Here is a 19,527-nt window from a genome sequence, read left to right on the forward strand (position 1 = left end):
TTAATGTGATACTTAGTACTATCATCATTTCTACTAAAGATTATACGAAGAGAAAATTATAAAATAGGACAAAGTAATAAGTGCACTTCCTTTTTTGATGCATAATAATTACACACCAGCATTGGAGCGTGGTCGACATTTTCATTGGCAATAAGCACAACATTCATTTACTTATACTAAACCACAGAAACAAACATATATTTAATGAAAAGTTCTGGCATTTCTCTATTAGCGTAATTAATTAGTACTACTATCTTTGTTTTCTTCAAATCTGTTAGACCATTATTATAACTTATGCAACTAAAGAAATCATTATACTTCTTTACATTTAATTCGACACAGTTGTACTACATTTCCTTTGAATAAAACATCTCTTAAAATTAAACCCGGCAAAAACAACATTGATGGTCTCCCAAAATTAACCGAAGTTAGCTCTAGAGTGTAGACTCTAGCTAAGGCTCCTAATTTTTTTTTGTTTAGTTAAGAGTCTTCGAGCTAAACATAAACTTAAAGAATAGATAAGCCTTATTGGGCCTATTGGGTCTATCCAAAACACATGGCCGAACTCGACCCGATGGATCATGGATGGTCTCCCAAAACGACACGACAAAACTCCGTCCCCAGCTTTCATCATGTTCCTCGGTGGTGTTAGCTTCCTTCCCCTCCGACCCGGCTTAATATGCAGATCTCTCTACCCCTAGACTGCCATTAACAACCTCAATTTCTACCAATTCTCAACTCCTCTAGCCAAAACCCTCAAAGATCTTCCTCTGTTGGTGAAAAATCAGGTACCTTAATTTCAAATTCAAAACCCTAGATCTCTCTCTCTCTCTCTCTCTATCGTTCTTCTTTAGATGGGTGACAGTGAAGACGAAACCGGGTACCCGAAGAAGTTTTACCCTCTGAATCGCCAAACACATCCTATGTACACTCGACCCATCCCCAAACGCCACGCGTATTACCACGAAGAAGAAGAAGAAGACGAAGAGGAGGAGCAAGAAGACGACGGAGGAGTAGGAGGAGGAGGATACAGTCATCGGTTTCAGAAGAGGCTTAAACCGACAAAACCGGTTCCTTCCGGTTACGACTTCTCCACCTCCGGTGGTCCGAGCGACGCGAAAGCCGAGCAAGAGGCGTTCGTCCTTTTGGAAGTGTGGGGAGACAGGTTCTTGCAGCTTGGTCGGAGGAGTTTGAGGAACGAGGACTGGAACGAGGTCGCGGAGAAAGTCAGCGAGGAGCTTCGGTCGGAGAGGTCCGAGACGCAGTGTCGGAGAATGGTTGATAACTTGAAGAGGAAGTATAAGAAGGAGAGGGTCAAGGTGGAGAAGTCTGGTCTGGGTTCGAGCAAGTGGTCGTTTTTCAACAAGCTGGATATGTTGCTTGGTGGTGGCGGTTCTTCGGCTAAACCGGAGTTCGGTTTAGCGTGCGGGGTTGATTCGGGGGAGTTTGTGTTTATGAACACCAAGGTTTATTTGGAGAAGTCTAATGGGTTTGATGAGATGATGGATAGTCCTGGCGATTCGGAGGAGGATGATGATGAGGAGGAGGAGGTTGAGTATGAGAGGAGGAGGAGGAGGAGGAAGGGGGACGATGATGCGGCGTCGTATAAGCTGTTGGCGGATTCGGTTGAGAGGTTTGGGAAGGTTTATGAGAAGATGGAGAAGAGTAAGAAAGAGCAGATGAAGGAGTTGGAGAAGATGAGAGGTGAGTTTCAGAGGGATTTGGAGTTGCAGAAGAAACAGATTGTGGAGAGAGCTCAGACTGAGATCGCTAGGCTACGTGAAGAGGATGAGGAGGAGGATGAGCATCATCGTGATGGTGGTGGTGGTCGTGAGAGTGAAGATGAGGGTATGGGCAATGATTCTGATGTGAATCTCAGTGATTGAATAATCTCTAAATAATAATTAGTGTTGTTTGTTTTATTAGATTCAAGAAAGGTACTGCTTTTTGTTTTTCGTTGTGGGAAATTCAGAACTTTTAAGTTTATTTATTTGACACTTGTGTTTGATGGTTACAAGTTTTATTTATATCGATTAGTAGATTATTATAGTCATGACAAGTATCTTGAATCCATAACATTTACACACCAATTTGGAGCAAGCAATTGATCATCAGCTGCAACTGTAAAATGATACCAGTCTTTGGATTCTAAAATTATTGGGCCATCTGTTTCCTGATTCTGATTTGTATATAAAAAAAAATTCAAGAAAAATAACAGGCTTGGCCATGCTTCTAACAGGGAAGTTTGCAGCAATTGCAAAAGGTCTCAGGACATCGAGGCAGCTATGATGCGAATAACCTCAGGCCACTTAGTGGCTCTTTCAATAAGTATTGTTCGAGCTTCAGTATTCTCCAGTCATATCTTGGCTCTGGTACAAGATTAATAGTTTTAAGTGAAGTACATGTCAAACCATATACCAAACCAAATTCGTATAAGTTATCTACACACTTAAAACTTAATAGAATCTAAAGGGGGATACGGATGCTTGTGGAGTGAGAGATATAAATAGACATTAGAAATGTAGCTTTCTGAAATAGCTATAAGACTCCTTCACATGCAATGCAATTGTACAAAGGAAATCCAGCTACAAGGAAATATACTCTTTATTATTCAGAGGATCTCTAACAGAGATTTCAGTTCGGATACAATTTGTTACAAAGAAAAGAAAAGGAAAAAAGCAAATGCTGACATTCTAATCCGTAGATCCTTACTCCTCCAAAAAGATTGCTAAAGAGGAGTGTAAGTTTATGAGGACTCTAAAAACAAACTCTTATTAATTTCATAAATAGACAAAAGAACAAAAAACGTATAGAAAAAAAAACAGAGTACAAAGGCTTTTATTATTGATTACGTTTGTGTATTGTGTGCTGGACAAATTTTGCTACATCCAAGGGGAGTTGTGAAGAGGCATAGCAATGGATTTGACTTGTAGATAGCTATCAAGAGCGTCCATGCCACTTTCACGACAATTGCCACTCATCTTGTAGCCACCGTAAGGCGAGTCGAGGTCAAATGCGAAGTAGCAGTTAACCCAAATGACTCCAGCTCTGATTGATCTCGAAACCGTGTTGATAACGTCTATGTTCTGGCTCACTATGCCAGCTGCTAGACCGTATTTGGTGTTGTTTGCGCATTTGATTCCTTCCTCTATAGTCCTGTGGAAGTAAAATATATAGAGAGAGATGTTTAGTGTGTTATGGAATTTGATTAAGAATGAGAAGATAAAATGGAGGAGTTTTCGTTTGCTTTTTACTTGAATTTCATCAAAGACATGACTGGTCCAAAGATTTCTTCTTTGTATATCTTCATATCTTCCTGTAACCAACAAAAATTAAAACCCATAATTTAAAACCAACTAGTGTACTTAGGGAGCTAGACGACATTTCTGGTTCTGGTCCTAGTCCGAAGGGATTATAGATTCTTGGTCATCATATAAAGTTACCGTAACATCTGCGAATATAGTTGGTTCGATGAAATATCCTTTGTCTCCAATGGCGTTCCCTCCAGTTAATAACGTAGCTCCGTCGTTTTTGCCATGCTCAATGTAAGAGAGAATCTTCTCATATTGTTTTTTATCCACCTGTACAAAAAAAAAATTACGTACTCAACCCGATTAGTCTACTTAAAATCTACTCAAAATTAAGATCAATAAACTTGTAACTAATTAGTCTTATATTACTTGAGGTCCTTGTCGAGAAGTGGAATCAAAAGGGTCACCAACGGTCCAGTCTTTAGCCTTCTCCACCATCTTCGCTACAACCTTATCGTATATACCTTCTTGGACAAACACACGAGAGCTCGCCACGCAGATCTCACCCTGCACATATCAGCATATATATGTTTTACATAACGATATCACCATATTCGTTGAAATTTTGGATTCTATGATGATATTATACCTTGTTATAGAAGCAACCTAGTAGCGCAAGTTCGGCGGCTTTGTTAACATCTGCGTCATCGAATATAAGAAGAGGCGATTTTCCTCCTAATTCAAGGGACACTTTCTTTAGATTGCTTGCTGCTGCGGCTTGCATTATCTTCCTCCCAACATCAGTTGATCCCGTGAAGCTGACCTGAGCACAAAAAAAAAAAAAAAAGAAAAAAAAGGATTCATGAATCCACATACAACTTAATGGGGTCAACATACTAATTAACATCTCATAAGATAATAGTTATTTTACTTTGTCAATGTCCATATGGGAGGAAATAGCAGCTCCAGCAGTTGTTCCAAATCCAGTCACCACGTTGATCACGCCATCAGGAAATCCCGCCTGTGAATTTCAACAAAATAAATACAATGTTTAGATTGTTATGCTTCATTTTTTTAATTGCCTACACGTTTGGTATTACTATGAATAATGCTTTAGTTTGTGCGTTTACTTTTAGAATGATACCAAAACTTTTAGTGTTTTATGTATGGATTGTTTCTTTGTTTATGTTATGTTTTCCAATTGAATTCGCAACTCTAAAATGTCTTAAAGCCAAATATAGTAAGAGTAAACGTATACGTAACCACAATATACAAACAAACAAAGAGATAATTTTATATGATAAGACTATTATTTAGAAAATGTTTGTGTACTAAAAAAATAATTATTGGACAAGCTTTAATAAATCAAAATTAGATAGATTGACTTACTTCTTTCGAGAGATGCGCATAGAACAAAGCAGAGAGTGGAGTCTGCTCTGCTGGCTTGACCACCATGGTGCAACCAGCAGCTAAAGCCGGAGCCACTTTCATGGCAAACATAATACTAGGAAAATTCCAAGGGATGATGTGACCGACCACTCCAATAGGTTCTTTAAGTGTGTATCCGAACATAGACGGACGTGTCATTCTAAGTGTCTCGCCGTGGATTTTATCCGCCGCACCCGCATAGTACCGGAAATGTCCGGCTGCGGCCGGGATGTCATTCATTTTTCCCGCATGGAACAATTTTCCGCCGTCAATCGAATCAAGAGCAGCCAATTCTTCAATGTTTTGCTCTATTAAGTCGGTATATTTGTTGATAATCCTTGCCCTCTCCTGATCCGATTAAAACCGCCAAAATTGGATAAGTGAGAACTATAGTCTATACTAACGCAAAATATCACCCAATCATACAATTATATACAAAATTAGCTTGTTACATGTATACAAACTAATTTTATGATGGGGTGATATTTTAAAATCATGTAGTTATGAAAATATAAGTAAACTTAGATAGAGTTTGGAATATGCAATATGGGTAAAACGTTTTCCTTAATAACATGAAGGTGACTTGCTAACAGGAAAATAAGTCAAATCTCGCTCGTTCTCTATACAATAAAAAAATATAAATCAGTAACGATATATACTACTAAGATACAACCCAATAAATACATATTTATTAGTGACCCACTACGTACGGGACCACATCAATCAACAAATATCAATTATTAGTATTTTATATAATATTTATTAATGATTTACTAAGCAATTAAAAAACGGTTAGGTGCAATAAAAACATGAGGAAGAAAGATAGGAACGTACGAAGCCAGTCATGCGAGGCCAAGGACCATGATCGAAGGCGTGACGTGCAGCGTTAACGGCCAAGTCAACGTCTTCTTTGTCTCCTGCTGCTATTTTCGCGATCACTTCACCGTTCCTTGGGTCTATGGTTTCAAATGTTTTACCTTCAAACACATTAAAACAAAAACTAAATGATCAATTGTTATGCCAAATTGAATCAACCAGTCGGTTCAATCTTCAAATCACGAGTTTTTTGGTCAAAGCAATATTATTATAATTTCTAGAAAAGGAAGGAAAATACTCCTATTAGAGAAGAAAAATATTTGAGAAGAGAATTATAAAATTTGTGGCTGAGAAGAAAATTGTCAGGTGGGACCATCAGGCACTGGTGTTTAATAGTAGACATGTTTCCAGTCAGGATGATAGCCACAAAAATGTTTTGTAAGAAAAAAAATGTTTCTTCCAGCAACTCAATACTCATCCAAACTAGCCACTGTAAAACTTCTAGTTGTAAATATTTTAGGGATTGGTCTAGGCTCATGATCTAATATACGCATCCGTTGAAACCAGATCCTAAGTATACTGAAACAGAACATTTGTGTCATCCCCAAATTTAAGTGCTTAACATGCATATATTCTATGGTTCTCAAACTATCTAAAATATATGTGTGTGAATCATCCGTCTCCTAAATCATAATTGTTTCAAGTTTCATATATTTTAGAATGACCAAAACATTTACAATTTTTTGGGGAGATATTTTAAATGCGTAGAAAAGAATAGTAGGTATGTGTATTTGGATAGTCAAAGCCAAAATCAGAATATGAAGGATTTTGATTCATATTTTCTTCTGTTAATGTCAAGGTATTGGAGTTGCGAGATTAAGTAGATATGCAGTGAGATTTAAAAACCTGAAGCAGCATCGAGGAACTGGCCGTTGATGAAAAGCTTGGTGAATTTGATCTCCGGTAACACCGCCGTCGCGCCTCCGTTGCATTTACCGTCTTCCATCTCTCTCCTTTTTCTCTCTCTCTCTCTGTGTTTAGAGGACCATTGAAGGACGTGGAGGTTATGTACTTATTTATAACCAAGCCTCACGATTCACACGTCAGCAAGGCAAGTGGTTTTTTTGATAGGTAGCTAGGAGCGTGCGTTGCCCAAAAAAAAAGCTAGGAGCGTGCATGCACGTGAAGTAATTTTAGAGCATGGGATTTTACTCTACTGGGGGGGGCTGGAATAAAATTTTACTGCGCCATCGTCTTGTCCATGCAGCTAAATATTCGGACATTATCTAGTTTTTTAAAGCTGACATTATCTACTTATATTAATATTGAGATACCGATGTAATTCTAATTCTATTTAACTCTTATATATATTATTAAAACTGAAATATTTTAAAAATTGTTTGAAAGTATAAAAATGGAGTATAATATTATTTGAAAATCTGGAGAGCAGTATATTAAGAAAAAAAATGGGTTTATATTATTAAGAAAAACTGAAAATTCGTTATATTGTGAAAATTATCTATTTGAGGCAACTTTAAAATATACGAAAATTTTCCAATCTAATTACCTAAGAACATTTTTTGTCTAAAATAATCATAAAACAAAATTTAAACTTTATATATATATTTCAAATCAAAATAATAATTTAAATTTTATTTATATCAAAAATTGACTCAAAAATATAAATATATTCAAAAATTGATACTAAAATATTTTCCAATAACCATTATAAAATATATTTACAATATATATAATAAAAATACAATACAAACCCTAATTTCAAACATCAACTTAAATTATGGTTTTTATATTTCACTTTAAATTTTTATAATATAATATATGTGATTATTTATATGATAATACATATAAAATGCTATTAGTTATATGATTACTTTTATAATGGTACATATAAAATATAATTATATGATGACACATATATAATATATAATAGTGATATAAAAATAAATAGTTATATTTTTGAAGAAATATATCTGCGTGTCCACACGGATCAAAGTCTAGTTTATTATTACAACCATTCATGATTTAGGGTTGTTGACCTCTGATTTGCTTTGAACTGTTTTTCAAAGGTTTAACTGTTTTCTTAACATACTATAACTATTTTTAAGTTTCTTCCAATCATTTCTAAAACTCAAATACATGAACTTATGTTGCTAAACAAAGACAAACTTAGGTGTTTCTGGCAGTATCTCCAGTCTGTAAGAATATAAAATAATTAATTTCCATAGATGCGTTTAATAAGATTATGAATCTTATTTTATTATTTTCAACCAAAATTGTCATTCACTTTGAATATACTATAGTGAGACTAACTAAAGTTCTGTATATATTAATTGGTGTAAATGTGACAGATATAAAAAGATAATACGAAAATGACAGAAATAAAAATAACCTACAATACAATAAAAACAAACTACAACAAAAAAACCATAACTGAACCAGAAAAAAATAAATGCATTGTGCACGGATGAAGCAACCATTCTGTAGTTTCTATATTATTTGGCAATGTAGAACATACAATGAAAGATAATAGTATAAATTATTGTGTATCGATGAGTTGCCAACCATGAAGTGTACAGTTTATTCAACATCTTATATAAATATAGACAAAATGAACTAAAGTGCGCACCATTTTTCCCGTTTTGTTCAGGTTAAAATGCTCAATTCACCGCAAACATTTGAATGTCAAATGACGTGATATATATATATATATATATATATATATATATATATATATATAGAGAGAAATATATAAGGTTCCTAAAGGTAATCAACCGCCCTGAAACACACCCCGTCAATTACAAAAATCTCTACATATACCTATATATCTATACATTTTCGTTACTATTTGAACGATACCGCAATTATCTCGTCTTACAATTCAGACCCATAATCCCGAATTCAATATCATAGACGTGATGTCTGGTTGCACGTCTGCATCGACCATCGATGGCATGATATACTCAAAATCTCAAAGTAAATAGACATCAACTAATTTTATAACTATTTTGAAAAGTTCAAGAAACGAGTGAACATTGTTTTATCTTTGTCAAACGTGTTATATTGTCGATTCTTATGGACATCACACAAAAACAAACAGCTGCTGGCTCGTTGACGTAGGAGTGGTTGGAGCAAAAGTAACATATGTATATGTGGTCTCAATAATTTTCAAAACCAATCTTGAACTCACGTTGATGAAGTAGAAACAAAACAAAAAGCTATACAACAGAGTTTCAGTTGTAAAATATAAAGTAATCACGTTACTTTTGTCTTCAGTCGATTGTAAATTAATAACTATTGGTCACTAATTTCGCATGTCGGATTACAAAGGGGTTCGTTTCTCATTATAATAAGGCTTCGTCAAAAGTAACTCATAAAGGTGCTGGTCTAAACAAAAGACAAATCATCAAAAAGAATAGCGTGGTTGTGGTGGTCAATTATAGACCTATAGTTTTTTTTTCCTACTAACACTATTATTGGTAGCTATCTCTTAATGTTAATATAAAACCAAAAATTTTAACATTTTCCCAAAAAACCAAAAAAATGAAAGAGAAAGAATAAATGTCCTTTTTTGACGTAAGAATAAATGTCCATGATACATTCATATAGTTTAGAAAAACCTTTGTGAATATGTGTTAGAGAAATTCAATATTAAACATTTTAAGATAAACTATTTAACCATTTTGAAACTCATAAAATGTTAGTTTTATTAACCAAATTTGAGCAGGGCCGGCTCAACATCCACGTAGGCCCTTGGGCAAAAACAAAAATTTTGGGTCCTATTAGTATTAATTTTTAGTATTTTAATTATTATAAAATTTACTTTTAAAACAAAAGTAAAAATTCATATGTTTTTCTTTGTTTTTGATTAGTATGTTACATATTTAATATTTTGTAACACTATTTAAATTTAATTCTAATATACATATGTTGATAAAAAAAACAAAAAAAAAATTAAAAATTGGAGTGGGCCCTAGGACGGTCGCACTACCCGCCCGGTATACTAAGCCGGCACTGAATTTGAGTTATTGTAGAAGTGGGTACAAATTGTTCTAAATATATGTTACGGAATATTTTCTAATCTTTTGGAAGATGTTATACAAATTAATAAAAGCTTTCTTAAATATAGACAACATAAATTTAGGAAACTTATGTTCAAAAAAAAAAAAAAAATTAGGCAACTTAATTACACATTCAAAACAGAATTCTTGAGTTTGAAAAAAAAAATTCTTTAAGTTTTATTTTTTTTTATAAATAATTGTTTAATATTGTTCAAATGTTCAATATTTACTAATTTATTAACTAAGTAATTATCTAACTACCTAAAATTATAAAAAAATATAAACTCTTCAATGAATGCTATTTTACCAATTTTGTGAATGCTGTTTTCAAGTGTTAGTTTTGGGACAAAATCCTGTTGATGCTAGTTAATAGAACTACCCAAAATTAACTATTTTGTTTGAAAACATTTCTTCAAGATATTAATAAACTCTAATGTCTGAATGGCAACATGTAGAACAACCGTAGAATAAACTTGGTGCAATCGCAATAGTAACTAAAACATATTATATACATAAATATATGTAGGTATTTTTGTTACTATCAAGTTTGGTATGTTGTGGTTAGAATTGAAAACATTCGAAGCTTCCAATTAATTATATAACTAGTATTATTATATTATTATACGGTTATATATTCTGGAAAAAAATTCTACGGATAGTAATTCTATAAACCCCTCTGGCAATTCAGGCCTCTCTCTAAAATATCGCTCTGACCTCTTTCTAGTTTTTTCCGGTGATAAATGCGTTTTCGACTGGCGGAGTAGCGTCCTTTGTCACCGCCGGTCCGGTTTAAGTCTTTTCTTTTTTTCTGTTTGTGTATACACGGTGAGGGAGATGGATTTTGCTATCTCTCCGTTTAGTAGTTTAGTTTTGACTCCAGAGCGGAGGGTTTCAGATAAACCGCCGTCGCTGGCTTTTGACTCCGGGGAATGGAGGATTGTTCAACCTCGCGCCGCCGGCTTGTGTTTGGGGTTTGATTGGGTGAACGGTTCTGTTTTCAGTTTCACGGCGTGGCTAGCCATGGATGAGATCTCGACAGGCGAGGAAGCTCTCCACTGGATGATGTTACGGCGAGGAAGACGGAGGCTGTTGTTGTAGTGGTGTGTTTTCGCTTCTGGTGGCTTGCGATGAAACGTCGGCGATTTCCGTTTCCGCGGTGGTTTCTCGAAGCGTTGAAGCGGTGAAATTGATGGGAGCAGCGAGACACGTGTCTCCCCTGTCGGTGGGATGACACACGTGGAGACAGAGGTCCTGTGGTGGGCTCTGTGTTAGTTAATGTGGGCCTTGTTCGGTAGACCTTTCGTTTGGACTGTTGGGCTTCGTCCCAATTATAGGTCCCAGTGTGTATGCCCTTTGTGGACTTTTATGTATTTCGAATGGACCTTTGCCTTTTAATAATATTATTTTAGATGGTAAAAAAAAAAAAAAATTCTATAAACCCCTCTTGTAGACCAATTGGTTGTTTCTTTACATTTTTCTAACAAAGAAAACGTGCAATTTGGACTATTGCTCTAAAATTATTTGTTTTAGTCGCCAGCACACATTTACCAAAATTTGTTGAAATTATGATAGTTACGTCCCTAATAGAAAACATCAAAAAAATATTTCAATTTATAATATTCCAGGTAAAAGACTACAAGTCCTGGTAAACGGCGGTCATCTAATTGTGTTCGGTTCTGTAAGCTTTTTTTTTTATGGAATATCAAATTTATTGATCATATTGAAAACATTTACAAAGAGGGAAAACGCACATGTTCTCTAAATTAGCAGATTCAAAATAAAAGAAATCAGGAGACAGATTCAAAATAAACCTTCTCGCTGGGCTGGGTTCAGTATGCCTCTCGAGGTTCGGATGCTTTATATCCTCTTGGCTTGTCTCTACTCCTTTTATCTTCTTTACTCTTGGTGTGACTATATCTTTTGCAGTCTTTGTAAACAATTTCATAATTCTTGTTTTTTAAATCTTTTTATCAGAAACAAAAAAAGAGATAGCCTCAATGGTCTTCTATTACCAATAAATTTTACATTAGTTGGAAACATGAAAGTTCAAAAAGAAAACATGAAAGACTTTAAAGCTTCTTAAAAAAAGCAAAACATAACTCAATTACAACTTAAGTTCTTCAAATTGTTCATAAAAGATTTTGTTGTAATACAAAAATGATTTGACATATTTGCCACCTGTAAATTCGTAATATCTATATTATTTTGAACAAATATAGAGCTTGACTATTTTTTTCCACTCTGGCGTCGATAATTTGAATATTCGATCCGGTTATAATATCATCATTGCATTGTCTTTTTTTTTTTCTTAACCGAAGAATAATTGCAGTTTGGAAGAGAAAGTAAGCGAGAGTGACGTACAGAAAAGTAAGAATGCATAAAATATCTACGTTTTATTCGCAATCGAGTTATGACCTAGATTAACATATATGTCGTCACAAAGATAGATTGGAACTTTTTCTTTTCTGTTTTAAAACCAAAAACACATTGGGGAATGAAACCGAAGTGTAGAAAATATATCATAAAACTGAAATACCGAAAGAAAAAGCGTCACAAGTCGGGAACCATTAATAACTAACTTTTAGCAAAAAAAAAAAACCATTAATAACTACAGCTCAAATTGAGGAAAGCTTCTAGAAGGGAAATTGTATGGGTGTCAGATTAGAAAGCGTGTACAGCTTAAGGAGACGACACGTAGCACACGAGCAGGAACGTAGTCTATGCGTACTGCGAGGACTTAAAAGTTAAAACCTTGTAAAGAAAAATTCAAAAACAAACACATTGTAGGTGACGCTACAACAAAGTAGGCAGTAGCAGTCCAATATTTGTGTTAGAAGACAACACAAATTTGTGGAATTTGTGACTCTTAGACAGTTCCTCTATTCCGACAACCTCTATTCCGACAACGGCGGAGAATTTGTGGCTCTTAGACAGTTCCTTGCGGCTCAAAGAATATCTCACTACACTTCACCACCACATACTCCGGAGCACAACGGCATAGCTGAGTGCAAACATCGACATATTGTCGAAACAGGCTTGACCCTTCTCCATCAAGCATCTATGCCAACAGAGTATTGGACCTATGCATTCGCCGTAGCTGTCTATTTGATAAACCGCCAGCCATCATCGGTTCTCACCAAGGAATCTCCATACGGCATGCTCTTTCGAAGATCACCAAACTACTTGAAGTTACGTATCTTCGGATGTGTGTGTTACCCTTGGCTCCGCCCGTATACCGTTCACAAGTTAGACTCCCGCTCCTATCGGTGTGTCTTCCTCGGATATTCTCTAACGCAAAGTGCGTATCTATGTCTTCATCAGCCTACTGGTCGCATATATACGTCCAGACATGTGACTTTTGTGGAGTCTGATTTTCCCTTCACTGACCCTCCCAAACCCGATACCAATCCAGAAGTTTCTCAGCCAGCCTTTACGCCCCCGACTCTTGTTCCCGTTCACCAGCCACCACTCGTACGCTCGTCTTCACTCGCTCCCCCGGCTCAGGAACTTCACTCAACGGTGCCTCCAGCATCGCCGACTCCTCCTGCTATGGTAGGTATGAGTAATGAAATGGGTTTTGGACAGGTTTCAACAGGGACGTCGTCGGCAACTGAAACGATACAGCCATAAACACAGACCAGTGAACCAGAAATAGCCGACCCACAACCTTCACCAATATCACCAACTCCTATCCCCGCACCACCTAATCCCCCACCAGATATCACGGCTCCATCTAATCCCACACCAGAAATCCCAAACGCCCATCCCATGAGAACTCGTTCCAAGAACAACATCTCTAAACCAACCAAAAAGCTTACCCTTGTTGCCACCACCACCAAACCTGAAATAAAAATCCCAACCACAATCCACCAGGCCATGCGAGATGAGAATTGGCGTCGTTCCATGAGTGTGGAATACGATGCTCAAATTCAGAATCAGACGTTTGAATTGGTGCCACCAACGCCGGATCAAAATGTGATCAGCTCGAAATGGATTCATACTATAAAATATTTGGCTAATGGTGAGATTGGCAGGTACAAATTTAGATGGGTGGCACGTGGATACAACCAGGAGTATAGGGTTGACTACGGTGAAACATTTAGTCCCGTGGTTAAGTCGGTAACTATCCGGCTGGTTTTACACTTGGCAGTGACGAAGTCTTGGCCTATTAAGCAGCTCAATGTCAACAATGCCTTTCTCCATGGGACGCTCAAAGAAGAAGTCTATGTCTCTCAACCACCAGGCTTCGTAGATCGTGACCGCTCTCACCATGTTTGTCGTCTAAAGAAAGCACTATATGGTCTTAAGCAAGCGCCACGGGCTTGGTACGAAGAACTAAAGACTTTTCTTCTCCAAATGGGAGGCCACAACTCGACAGCTGATACTTCTGTCTTCATTTACCTACACGAGAGTCATGTCCTCTACATATTGGTATACGTTGACGACATCATTTTCACCTGGAGCACATCTTCTCTTGTCACGGCTTGTATACACGTTCTAGCTTCACGCTTCTCTCTCAAAGAACCTCAAGACCTAAACTATTTTCTCGGCATTGAAGTAACACGTACACAACGTGGCTTACACATGATGCAGCGGCGATACATTGTCGATCTCCTCACCAAGCTTCATATGCTCGAAGCAAAGCCTGTCTCCACACCTCAAGCCACCACGCCGAAGCTCTCCTTACTCTCGGGGTCACCTCTTGCCGATCCCAAAGAGTTTAGGATGGTGATTGGGAGCCTCCAGTACCTATCCTACACAAGACCAGACATCGCTTACAGCGTCAACAGACTATCTCAATTTATGCATCGCCCAATAGACGTTCATTGGCAAGCGGCGAAGCGTATACTCATGTATCTTGTGGCTCTCTCACTCATGGAGTTTTCATCAGCACGAGCTCGCTTATACATCTTCATGCCTCCTCTGATGCGGACTGGACTGGGGACACCGACGATTTTGTGTCCACAAATGCATACATTGTCTATCTTGGCACCACTCCTATCGCATGGTCCTCTAAGAAACAGACTGGCGTTGCGCGTTCTTCGACAGAAGCGGAGTACCGGTCCGTCGCCAATACAGCTTCTGAACTAAGCTGGATCTCTTCGTTACTACAGGAACTTGGTGTGCGGATGCCTTCTACTCCTACCATTTAATGCGACAATGTAGGAGCGACGTACCTAAGTGCTAATCCAGTGTTCCATTCGAAGATGAAACACCTTGCACTTGACTTCCACTTCGTGCGCAATAATGTTCAATCTGGTGCACTTCGGGTACAGCATGTCTCGACACGCGATCAGCTCGCAGATGCTCTCACTAAACCATTGGCGCGGTCGAGATTCATGAGCTTATGTCCAAGATTGGAGTGATCAAATTCCCTCAATCTTGAGGGAGTGTGTAGAAAATATGTGTATAGGGTATTTAAGTCTTTGTATAATACCTAGAGTACTCCTTGTTATCTGTATAAATACTGTCTCGTACATATTAATAAAATCAATTCAGTCAATACTCTTATAAAATATTGGACAAAAAAGTGTAAACCTAACTACATATTGTTTCTAGGGGGTCCTCCAAAAAGACATGCAGCATTCACATTCTCACAACAACCTAGCGCTACTCGCTTCTGATGACTACTTGGTTTAGGTCTAAGATCACTAAGAGGTATTGACAAATCTACAAACAATCATCTCATACATCACAAAAGAGCTCTTCAATTGTTAATCGGGGACTAGAAAAGACTTTTTGGATGCAAATATTAAATGATATAGAAAACGCATGTCTCGCTTCTCGCTAGGTTAGAGTTACCGATACTCGTGTTATGGCTCTCCTACTTTTGTTACAACTATGAAGATCCTTTAAAGAGTGTTACAAAAGAAAATCTACACACATATACACTTTTTTAATGAAACATATCTTCAACAGTTTTTCAATCTACTTAAAAAAACTAGTTATAAAAATTATGTTTTTCACTTGAATTAAGAATCTACTTAAATATCTTCATATTTAGAAAACTGAATAATAATGAGGAAATTTTAACTTTATTACAAATTTGATACCATTTTTTAACTAACTAGTTCGGTGTTGCTAATATTGTTAAGATGTACAATAAATCTGCGTAAACAACAAAGCATCGGTGGCACATCTAACGGTGTTCTACCTTTGGAAGCAGCGCAACAATGTTCTTCACAACAATGTTTCTATTCCAGCTCACTCCGTCTTCTGCCTTATCAACAAAGATACCCGCAACTCCATCTCATCCAGACTTGTAAGAACGAACTTCAGGGGCCTTAATGCCTCTGTGGCTATCTTGACATCATTTTTACTCTATTACTGTCACTAAAACTATATGCTACGCTGTTTTTCTATATCTTTTTTCTTTTGGTATCTTAAATCTCAGATGTGCTAAATGCTAATGTATATCCTAAAACTTCATTCTAATGATACTAACATGTTTAGCAAAAACAAAAAACAACAACAAAACATTGCCCATGCAAGAGGTGGGCAAAAACACTGAACCTGAAAACGCGACCCCAATAATTCAAACCGAACTGACCCGAAAAATAAATACAACCCAAAATGAATCTGACATAAACACTTCACATACAAATATTAGTGCTCTTTCACATACAAATAATAGTGAAAGAGCTATTGATCAAGTGCTCTTTCTTCTTAGTTCGAAGGAACTCTTCTCTCTCTAACTCTTCTCTTCTGAAACCCTAACCCTCACCTCATCTCATCTCTTCACTGGCTCTCTTCCTTCTCCACACGTCCTTGTCGAAGCTCTTGGCCTGATTCGCCGCTTCAAGTTTCTTCTCTATTTGCGGTGGATCCGAGAGGCTTGATGCGTGGTGGCAGATCTGGTGTGACGGCGACGTGTCGAGATAGGACCAGCCGGTGGAGTCGGGTTCGTGGGTGGTCGGGGCCTTTAATCTGTTTGTTGGAGATCTTTCCAGTAGATCTGTCGGTACCAAGGCAGCGGAGAGGAAAGTGCTTAAACCGGCATCGATCCTTTCTCCAGTCTGTTCAGATCGCGGGAGTATCACCAACAATTTTCTCGGATCTAGGGTTCTGACCAAGAGTTTGTTTGGCGCGTGGAGTCTTGATGAGGCTTCTTTCCAGCGGTTCTTCATCGTTTCGCCCCTCTTCCGTGAGGTCTCTACTTGGCTCGGTTTGAATCTTTGTTTCCTGGTTTCGTCCGGATCCGCCAAGATCTTGGGAGATCCTATGGCTGGTTCTCAGTCGTGGGTATGCGTGGAGAGCTTCCTTTCTCGGTGTTGTCGCCCGGGCTAGGAGGTCTCTGTGGCAGCGTGTGTCGAGTCACGAGACTGCATCTGCGCCTCTTTTGGTGCCTCTGTCTCTCGGGTTTGGGTTCTTGACTGTGGCAGCGCGATCTTCGCTCTCTTCTCCCATAATAATTGTCATCATGTGGTGCTACTTTCTCTGGAAGCAGACTGGTCCTCTGTGCATGAACAAGGTTAGTGGAGCACTCGGGCGCTAGCTAGTTCGAAGGTCGCTTATTCCGGAGGAGGTGTGCCCGACATGTCCCATTACTCTACGTGTGTGGTGGGTTAAACGGGTGTATACGGTCCCGGGATTGGAGGGTTGGTGACATCAATCTCCAGCACTCTGTCTCGAACGACGGCACCGCCTGTTTGCGGACTCCTCTTCGTGTTGTCGGTTAGATGATTTTGAATGGGCTAGTTGTTCCGTGGTTGCTTTCTCGGGGATGGTCTTGATGACTGGGTCTCTTGGAAGCTGTAGGTTTCACCCATTGCTTCAAGGTTTGAGCCGCCTTTCTCTTTGGGAGCTCGCGGCAACCGAGGTCTCGCTCCTCTCATTCCTTTCCCTTGGGGCATCAACGCTTCGCTAACTCCAGTTCACCTTTGGGACTTTAGTTTGTTGACTTAGAATCTGATTGCTCATTGATGTTCTGTTTAGTTTACTTTTTGCACTCTGTTTCTTGTTTTTCTCTGTGCTTCTGTAAAAAATAAAAACTTGGTAATATAATTTTAACATTTACCAAAAAAAAACACTTGATATATTTTGTTTTACTGCATTTCAAGTTTTAGATTTTATCGAAACCCGTACAAATATCCAAAAATGATCCGCAAAATTCAATCTTCCTCTCCAAAAAAAACATATCAAACATGAATCCAATCTCGAATAAATACACAAATATTTCAATAAGTATCTAACACAGATCCTTAATTCAAATATTCAGTTTAATATATACTTTTAAAATTTAATCAAATATTGAGGTTTTCACCTTTTTAATTGCATTTAAAATTTAACTATATATTGCTTTTGAAATTTAAACAATGTTTTTCTTTTTAATCTGGGGTATCCCATATCGAGATCCAGATTAATCTTCAAGAGGAGTGCAATCTAGAAATGGACCATTTTTTCAGACAGGCTCGGCTTAGGAGGTTGGGCAAGGAGACATGGGCCTAGGACTTAAAAATAATTTTTTGCATAAATAGTGTTGAAAAATATCTAATTTTTGTAAAAATTTAAAGATAAGGGCCCCAAAAAATTAAATTACCAAAAATTATATGTAAAATTTTTAACTATTTTGCCAAGGGTCCAAAATTCTTTTGGGTTTTTGATACACTAAAAATGAATCCTTGCTACTGCCAAGTTAACAGTTGCAATTGTAGTACTTAAGATTCAAATCCAGAGGACCAGTCTACACTCTAGTTCTATAAGTTCCGAAATCAAGCTAAGATGAAGATATGATTTTGGTTGAAAGAGGCGATAGTTAACAAGCAAAATAAACACGAGATTGATCCAATTAAACAAGAGCTAGCCTAGGGTATTTCATTGGGTGTTGAATTGGAGCCAAACAATTATTCAAGCGCGATGAAGTGCTTTCTAGAACTCGGATCACTCAGCTGGAACACTCCACTGTCGTGGCAAGGATCGCTTTGCAGATCGATCTCACCACCAAACTGTCGTTGGGATGAGGATCGATAGCAAGCTTTAGAGAACAGGTTCGATCAGTTCACTTACCACCCTAATATCTACTTTCGCTGATTAGGGATACTAAGCTCATTCAATACATATCAAGTTATCATCCTAAGCGGTTAACTAGGTGATGAACTAGTGATCTAACATCAAGTGATCAGGTTAATGAAAGCAGTAAGAACAGTATGAATGAAGAACAGTTATGGATCGCTTATCTATGTTTAGTTCATGTCTCAACACCCTAAAAACCCTAGGCGAGCAAGGCTACTACTCGATCATGACGCAAATAAACAAAGACATAAATCCTGAATAAAATTGCATAAGAATAGAGTATGAAACAATAGGGTTCAGATGATCTTCTCTATGAGAGGATGGATTTCTTCTCCCTTACAAGTTGCAGATCGCAAATACTCAGTGTTCTCTTGTAAAAACCAGCGTCCCACAAATAGTAAAAAGATAGATGACGTTTTTATATGGAGGCACCAATCAGAAGAAAGGAGATTAGGGCAACAGGGCTTTAATTTTCGAAATAGGAGTTTCCATATTCGTCTGGAACAATCTCCGGATCACTCCGTCGGCTTGTTCCGCTTGAGAGAGAACAGTCTCGGGACTGTTCTCTTGAGTGTTCTCCGCATGAATGCTCCAAAAAGACTTCTTTTCATCAGACACCTTCTCTTCTTTCTTCTACTAACTCCAGACCTGTAAAAGGTCAAAAAGGACTAGACTGACACAAATTAGTGATTTTAAACAAATGAAAACATATATACAATGATGTGAAAAACACCATATATCAGTTTTGTCTTCGGGTTTTCTAATGAACTGAAAGCATTACTTATATCCGTGTGACCACAAATCAGAGAAATCTAAATGACAACAGATTTGAATTAGGTTCTTTAGGGATCCTGGAATGTCATGTACCATCCGATCGTTGACTCGTGGTTAAGTTTAAATAATGTTGTTTTATTTTTTGAGGTTTAAATAATTTTCATGTG

At 37.5% G+C, this 19,527-nt stretch overlaps 2 protein-coding genes across 2 annotated transcripts; one reads left to right on the forward strand and one right to left on the reverse strand.

Moving 5' to 3' along the window:
- The first annotated feature begins 605 nt into the window (after positions 1 to 605).
- Positions 606 to 2,053, forward strand: LOC130501082 (trihelix transcription factor ENAP1-like). The gene is made up of 2 exons (XM_056995977.1): positions 606 to 788; positions 855 to 2,053. Exon 2 carries the CDS (start codon positions 855 to 857, stop codon positions 1,884 to 1,886), a length of 1,032 nt encoding a protein of 343 aa, XP_056851957.1. The 5' UTR covers positions 606 to 788; the 3' UTR covers positions 1,887 to 2,053.
- A 700-nt stretch (positions 2,054 to 2,753) lies between these two features.
- On the reverse strand, positions 2,754 to 6,558 carry LOC130501088 (aldehyde dehydrogenase family 2 member C4). Its single transcript, XM_056995980.1, has 9 exons — positions 6,402 to 6,558; positions 5,514 to 5,656; positions 4,641 to 5,027; positions 4,183 to 4,272; positions 3,901 to 4,074; positions 3,681 to 3,818; positions 3,444 to 3,581; positions 3,255 to 3,316; positions 2,754 to 3,156 (listed from the first exon to the last, which is right to left on the reverse strand). Exons 1-9 carry the CDS (start codon positions 6,499 to 6,501, stop codon positions 2,883 to 2,885), a joined length of 1,506 nt encoding a protein of 501 aa, XP_056851960.1. The 5' UTR covers positions 6,502 to 6,558; the 3' UTR covers positions 2,754 to 2,882.
- Between the last annotated feature and the right edge of the window lie 12,969 nt (positions 6,559 to 19,527).

This window comes from Raphanus sativus, unplaced genomic scaffold (assembly GCF_000801105.2).
Source record: "Raphanus sativus cultivar WK10039 unplaced genomic scaffold, ASM80110v3 Scaffold0095, whole genome shotgun sequence".
NCBI lineage: Eukaryota > Viridiplantae > Streptophyta > Magnoliopsida > Brassicales > Brassicaceae > Raphanus > Raphanus sativus.

What these genes read in the sequence shown, in the direction of transcription:
- LOC130501082 (XM_056995977.1), top strand. Translation starts at nt 855, where the DNA reads ATGGGTGACAGTGAAGACGAAACCGGGTACCCGAAGAAGTTTTACCCT.
- LOC130501088 (XM_056995980.1), bottom strand. Translation starts at nt 6,501, where the DNA reads ATGGAAGACGGTAAATGCAACGGAGGCGCGACGGCGGTGTTACCGGAG. An exon ending in GTTCCTCGATGCTGCTTCAG is followed by an intron (nt 5,657 to 6,401) that starts GTTTTTAAATCT and finishes ATGTGTTTGAAG; the next exon opens with GTAAAACATTTGAAACCATA. An exon ending in ATGTCTTTGATGAAATTCAA is followed by an intron (nt 3,157 to 3,254) that starts GTAAAAAGCAAA and finishes TTACTTCCACAG; the next exon opens with GACTATAGAGGAAGGAATCA.